This window comes from Somniosus microcephalus, unplaced genomic scaffold (assembly GCF_052327205.1).
Source record: "Somniosus microcephalus isolate GS21.2 unplaced genomic scaffold, FLI_Smic_1.0 scaffold503, whole genome shotgun sequence".
NCBI lineage: Eukaryota > Metazoa > Chordata > Chondrichthyes > Squaliformes > Somniosidae > Somniosus > Somniosus microcephalus.
The window spans coordinates 124,599-131,149 of record NW_028225690.1 but is presented as its reverse complement, the minus strand read 5'-3'; the positions used below and the strand labels follow the sequence as shown (position 1 = coordinate 131,149).

At 47.1% G+C, this 6,551-nt stretch overlaps 1 protein-coding gene across 1 annotated transcript; it reads right to left on the bottom strand.

Moving 5' to 3' along the window:
* Window positions 1-4,920: 4,920 nt before the first annotated feature.
* Window positions 4,921-5,822, bottom strand: LOC147081634 (syncytin-2-like). Its single transcript, XM_085980760.1, is given in 2 exon segments — window positions 4,921-5,614; window positions 5,616-5,822. Coding segments are annotated over 2 exon segments (774 nt in total). The 5' UTR covers window positions 5,732-5,822; the 3' UTR covers window positions 4,921-4,956.
* Window positions 5,823-6,551: the final 729 nt, after the last annotated feature.

Genomic DNA, 6,551 nt, shown 5'->3' with positions numbered 1-6,551 from the left:
TAATGATCTGGACGAGGGAATTGGATGTAATATCTCCAAATTTGCAGACGACACAAAGTTGGGTGGGAGGGTAAGATGTGAGGAGGATGTCGTGAAACTCCAGTACGATTTGGACAGATTGGGTGATTGGGCATGTGGTGTATGTGCCTTTAAGAGCAATTGTGGTGTATGTGCCTTTAAGAGCCCCAGGTGTGCGTAATGCCGGTAATTGCCACTTGGGCTATATAAGCCTGTGTATTGTGTATATCCTTTAGAACCCCCCCCCCCCCCCCCAGACTTGCTTAGTAAATACCTATGAACCAACTCCTGTCTTCAGTGTCTTTATCTACACACGGACACTACAGGGCAGAAACATGTCAAATGCACTGTAATGTGGATAAATGTGAGCTTATCCACTTTGGTGGCAAAAACAGGAAGGCAGATTATTATTTGAATGGCAATAGATTGGGAGAAGGGGAAGTGCAAAGAGACCTAGGTGTTCTTGTGCACCAGTCGCTGAAGGTAAGCATGCAGGTGCAGCAGGCGGTTAAGAAGGCAAATGGCATGTTGGCCTTCATAGCAAGAGGGTTCGAGTACAGGAACAAGGATGTCTTGCTACAGTTGTACAGGGCCTTGGTGAGACCACACCTTGAGTATTGTGTGCAGTTTTGGTCGCCTTACCTGAGGAAGGACGTTCTTGCCATGGAAAGAGTGCAGCGAAGATTCACCAGGCTGATACCTGGGATGGCAGGAATGACGTATGAGGAGAGAGTGTGTCGATTGGGCTTATACTCACTGGAGTTTAGAAGATTGAGAGGGGATCTCATCGAAACCTATAAAATTCTGTCAGGCCTGTACAGACTAGATGCAGGAAGGATGTTTATGATGGCTGGGGAGTCCAGAACCAGGGGTCATAGTCTAAGGATAAGTGGTAAGCCATTTAGGACTGAAATGAGGAGGAATTTCTTCACCCAGCGAGTGGTGAACCTGTGGAATTCTCTGCCACAGAGGACGGTGGAGGCCAATTCATTAAATATATTCAAAAAAGAGTTGGATATATTTCTTAAGGCTAAAGGGATCAAGGGACATGGGGAGAAGGCAGGGACAGGGTACTGAATTTGGATGATCAGCCATGATCTCAATGAATGTCGGAGCGGGCTCGAAGGGCCGAATGGCCTACTCCTGCTCCTATCTTCTATGTTTCTATGTTTATGTTGCTGCTTTAAGCTGTATAATTTTCACCCTAACAGATATGTACTTGAAGTGCCGTAACCTACAAGGCTACGGACCAAGTGCTGGAAAGTGGGATTAGGGAGGATAGCTCTTTGTTGGCATGCACAGACAAGATGGGCCGAATGGCCTCATTCTGTGCTGTAAATTTCTATGATTCATTGATCATCCCATTCCCAAGCTGACTCTGTGTTAACACCTCGGACGAGCCGTCCCACGTAGGGTGACTCCCTCAACCTGTTCTCCCGGTTACAGAACCAGTTTGTCTCTCTCAGGAATGCCCAAGGCTCTGTTGCCTGGGCACCAACTCACTCGTGACCTCACATGTTGCAACAAGTCTGCTGCCTGAGCAGTTTGCAGTGTTTATTAGGTCTGTGGGTCTCTTAGCAACCACCTCCCTTATCTAAGCAAAGGGCTCATCTCCTGACTTTGGGTGTTATCATTCCAAACTTCAGCATTCTCTGTCTTTTAGCTTCAATCTGTCTGTGTCCACCCAGTGACAACACTGAGCTCCTCCATCCAACCACTGACACTCGCCCTCTTGCTGAGAAAGAAAGACTTGCATTTATGTAGCGCCTCAACCTCAGGATGTTCCAGAGTGCTTTACAGCCAATGAAGTACTTCTGAAGTGTAGTCACTGTTGTAATGTTAAAAACATGGCAGCCAATTGGCACACAGCAAGCTCCCACAAACAGACAATGTGACAATGACCAGATAATCTATTTCAGTGATGTTGATTGAGGGATAAATATTGGCCCCAGGACACCGGGGAGAACTCCCCTGCTCTTCTTCAATGTAGTGCCATGGGATCTTTTACATCCACCTGAAAGAGCAGACGGGGGCCTCGGTTTAACATCTCATCTGAAAGACGGCACCTCTGACAGCGCAGCACTCTCTCAGTACTGGAGTGTCAGCCTAGGTTTTTATGCTCAAGTCTCTGGACTGGGACTTGAACCCACGACCTTCTGACTCAGAGGTGAGAGTGCTGCCCACTGAGCTAAAGTGCCTGGAGCTAAGCCAGCTGGGATACTTGACATAGGATTACATCGGATATACGGCACAGAAACAGGCCATTCGGCCCAACCAGTCCATGCCGGTGTTTATGCTCCACTCGAGCCTCCTCCCGTCTTTCCTCATCTAAATCTATCAGCATAACCCTCGATTCCCTTCTCCCTCATATGCTTGTCTAGCCTCCCCTTAAATGCATCGATACTATTCGCTTCAACCACTCCCTGTGGCAGCGAGTTCCACATTCTCACCACTCTCTGGGTAAAGAAGTTTCTTCTGAATTCCCTATTGGATTTCTTGGTGACTATCTTATATTGAGGCCTCTAGTTATGCTCTTCCCCACAAGTGGAAACATTCTCCCTGTATCCACTCTATCAACATTTTTCATAATTTTAAAGCCCTCTATTAGGTCACCCCTCAGCCTTCTGTTTTCAAGAGAAAAGAGACCCAGCCTGTTCATCCTTTCCTGATATGTATACCCTCGCATTTCTGGTGTCATCCTTGTAAATCTGCTCTGCACCCTCTCCAGTGCCTCTATATCCTTTTTATAATATGGCGACCAGAACTGTACGCAGTACTCCAAGTGTGGTCTAACCAAGGTTCGATACAGGTTTAGCATAACTTCACTACTTTTCAATTCTATCCCTCGAGAAATAAACCCTAGTGCTTGGTTTGCTTTTTTTATGGACTTGCTAACCTGTGTCGCAACTTTTAGTAATTTGTGTATTTGTACTCCGAGATCCCTTTGTTCCTCTACCCCACCTAGACTCACACCCTCCAGGTGATAAGTGACCTCCCCATTCTTCCTACCAAAATGTAATACCTCACACTTATCTGTTCAGCCTTGGTCACTCTGCAAAAACTCTGAAATGTTTAATAATGAAATCAGGGAGTCAAAAAGCTCAGGTGAGGCAGTTTAAAAAGACAGTCCCTGACCAGAGATTGCTGAATGCTGACACTCGGTGCTCACGAGGATAGAATGTCCTATTCCCCAGGCACGGACATCCAGCACCTCGATCACAGCAACAATTCACAAAACAATAGCAATATAACTTGGAGCAGAGACGGTTAAGTGGAGCTGTGATCGAGGTGCTCAAAATTATAAGGGGTTTTGATCAAGCAAACAAGGAGAAGCTGTTGTCACTGGCAGGAGGGTCGGTAACGAGAGGACACAGATTTCAGATCATTGGCAAAAGAATCGAGAGAGGAAATGAGGAGACTTTTTTTACACAGCGAATTGTGATGATCTGGAATGCACTGCCTGAATGGGAGGTGGAAGCAGATTCAATAGTAACTTTCAAAAGGGAATTGGATATATACTAAAGGCAGAAATTTGCAGGGCTGTGGGGAAAGAGCAGGGCAGTGGGACTAATTGCATCGTTCTTTCAGAGAGCCGGCACCAGCACGATGGGCCGAAAGGCATCCTACTGTGCTCTATGATTCTATAACATCAGCTTCTCTCTGCTCACGAGTACTGAGAGAACAGAGAATAATCTTTAAATCCAGCCCAGTTATTGGGGGCTCTTAACATTAACAAGCCCCAGTTGCCTGAATTAACATGGTTCAGTCCTGGATGTGATTAAAGGCATTGGAAACAGTGGAATCGACCCACCGCAGTCACACTGTGGACACTCTGGTGTGTCAGCGGGTGGAATACACCAGGGAATCCCTTTCCACACACTGAGGTTGACTCTAATGATCGGGAGTCCCAGGGTTTCGGACACCAGATAATCAAGCTCACAAGAACACAAATTGTCTCTCCAGGCTTTATTAAGAGCGCTGCATAACACAGATCGGGTGATAATTCCCTCAATCTGGAGAATAGAAGTACAGTGGATTCACGCGCGATCTTCTCGAGTCTGTTCCAACTGACAACGGCTTAAGTGGCCTGTTCTTATACACAAGCTTGGTTACCACTGTAAGAACCGGGTTTTTCTGGTCCTCTTCTTGAGTTCCGTAGTACGAAGAATTCCAGGCTCGAGGGTTCGGAGAGTTAAAACAACATCATTTTATTCATTACTGTCCGGAGTGGTCATACAGCATATCGACAATACATTCGTGTCCCGAGGGTCACCCCGGGTTAGACACGTGGTGCCAGCATTTATGTCCCCGGGAGATGTCTGACCCCCTTGATGTTCCACACGCCTTCTGGCTAAGAGAGAGAATACCGGTGGGGAAGCCCCTATTATACCGTGGGACAAGGGTCACTACATCACTTTCCTGGCAACAAGTGTTTTGTTACATCACTTCCCTGGCAACAAGCGTTCTCCAATGGGAATCACTCAAGCCCTTTCGCTTTGACCATGATCTGGTCTTCAGTCTGGCAAGCAGGCCCTGACTTGTCTCACTGCTGTGGGCACCGAACAATGGCTAGTCAGTCATTCTCTAGTCAGCAGTTAGGCCCTTTCAGTGGCCCTGATCTGGTCGTTAGCACTTCGTTAACACTTGGCCTCAAACTGAGGCAGATTCTCTGTTCTGCTAGCTTTTGCACTTTGCACAGCTGGGGCTGCTTTTTAATCTAATCTAGACTTTCCTTGTGTGAAGCCATTTTGTGAGCCAATTCATTGCCCATTTTATTCACGTTTCCACATCCCTCCCTTTGATTCTTTATACAATCTACAAGAATCATTATATACAAGGTATACTCTTGATAGTGCACTTTATCAAAAACATACCCTGTGTCTCCGTTTTGTCGGTGTTCTGGCCATGAACACAACCAAAAGGGTTTTAATTTCGAATTTACAGATAACTGTGTAGGACCGAACAGGCTTCCTCTGGGGGTTCCCCCTGCTTTGCTGTGTCTACTTCTACCCTAATTCGGGAGAGGCGAGGGGGTATAGTAGCTCCTGCACGACTTATACAACATTTGATACTATTTACAACAATAATAATTCCCAAAATTACACCACTTATAACAATCAAACCATACAGTAATTTCTGTCCCAATGTTTTCAGCCATGTAAACCATCCTTCACCCCCTCCGGCTTCAATGAAGTCGGCCAGTTGATTTTTAATCTTGTCTATAGCGTCTTGGATATTTTGTCTCTCACTATTGACGTTTGTAATGCATTTGTCTCCTATAATCATACACACACCTCCCTCTTGTGCCAAGAGGTAGTCCAAAGCATATCGGTTTTGCATGCTAAAAAGACGTAGGGTTGCCATTTCCTTATTTATGGCGGTTAATGCTTTAATGGTGCTATTGCCCAGGAGGGTGATTCCGCACATTAGATAATTCCTATTCTTGGCTGCTATCACTCCTGCGCCCCCTCCCAATGATATGGCCGATAGAATACCCCACCCTACCGAGCTACCCAGTGTGGTCGGATCTCGCCAATCTGCACAGAACTCCTCGGAGACTGCCCGGAGTTTCCGTCTGGATGGTGTACTGGTGGGGCAGGGAACAGCTACGGGGGCGATTACTCCTACTGCGAAGAGAGAGTGGAGTTTTGGCGTCGCTGTTGTATACGTTCCATTGAGGAGGAACGCAAACCCGTGCTTCGCTCGGTAACATTTGACCTCCCGGTTATCAACCTTCGCAAACTGTGTATAATAATAGTTAAGGGGGTCATTTGAGTTTCCCCCAGACCCGGACAGCTGGAATGTATCAAATGGGAAGATCCATTTACCGGATGATACATGGGTCCCGTTACACTGACCACAAATGAATTGACTTCCTGCTGTGACATTAAAGCACCTTTGTTCCTCGCATGTACAGGCCAGCTGGCCCCTGTGTACCTGACAGTGGTGTCGGGCACACTGTTGTTGTATGCAGGTATTGTCCTGGGGGACAAGGGCATATACGCATCCCCATCCTTTACCCGTAAAACACAGGGGATAGCTACCTGACGTTGTGCAATTCTTACCCATGAGCCCTCGGCAACCGGGGTCTGTTGAGCTTATTAGCTGCACGCATTGCCCCCGAACGCCCTGGCTATATCGACCCGTCTGGCCCTTGCATGTCTGTTTCGTTGTGTCGGCGGTATATAGTGGGAGGGGTTGCCAACCTGGTGTGGCTGCAAACAAGGATTCCACTGATGTGGCCAGGGGGTAGCATACACTCCGGTCTCCGTGTATCTGTAGGTGGGTCCGATAAAATAAGTTATTCTCTATGCCTCCTACCCATGTTAGAAAAGGGGTAAAGGAGATGGCTAGCAATATGTTGATGGGAATCATGGTACACAATAAGTCCAATTTATTCTTCTGTTGGGGCTCCTGTCGTATCTCTTCACGTGTGACGCGTGTATCCAAGCCTTCTTTCCTTGTACTTTCACGGCTGCTCCTGTGGTCAACAGGATGACATACGGACCTTCCCACTTGTCTTCCAGGGGGGC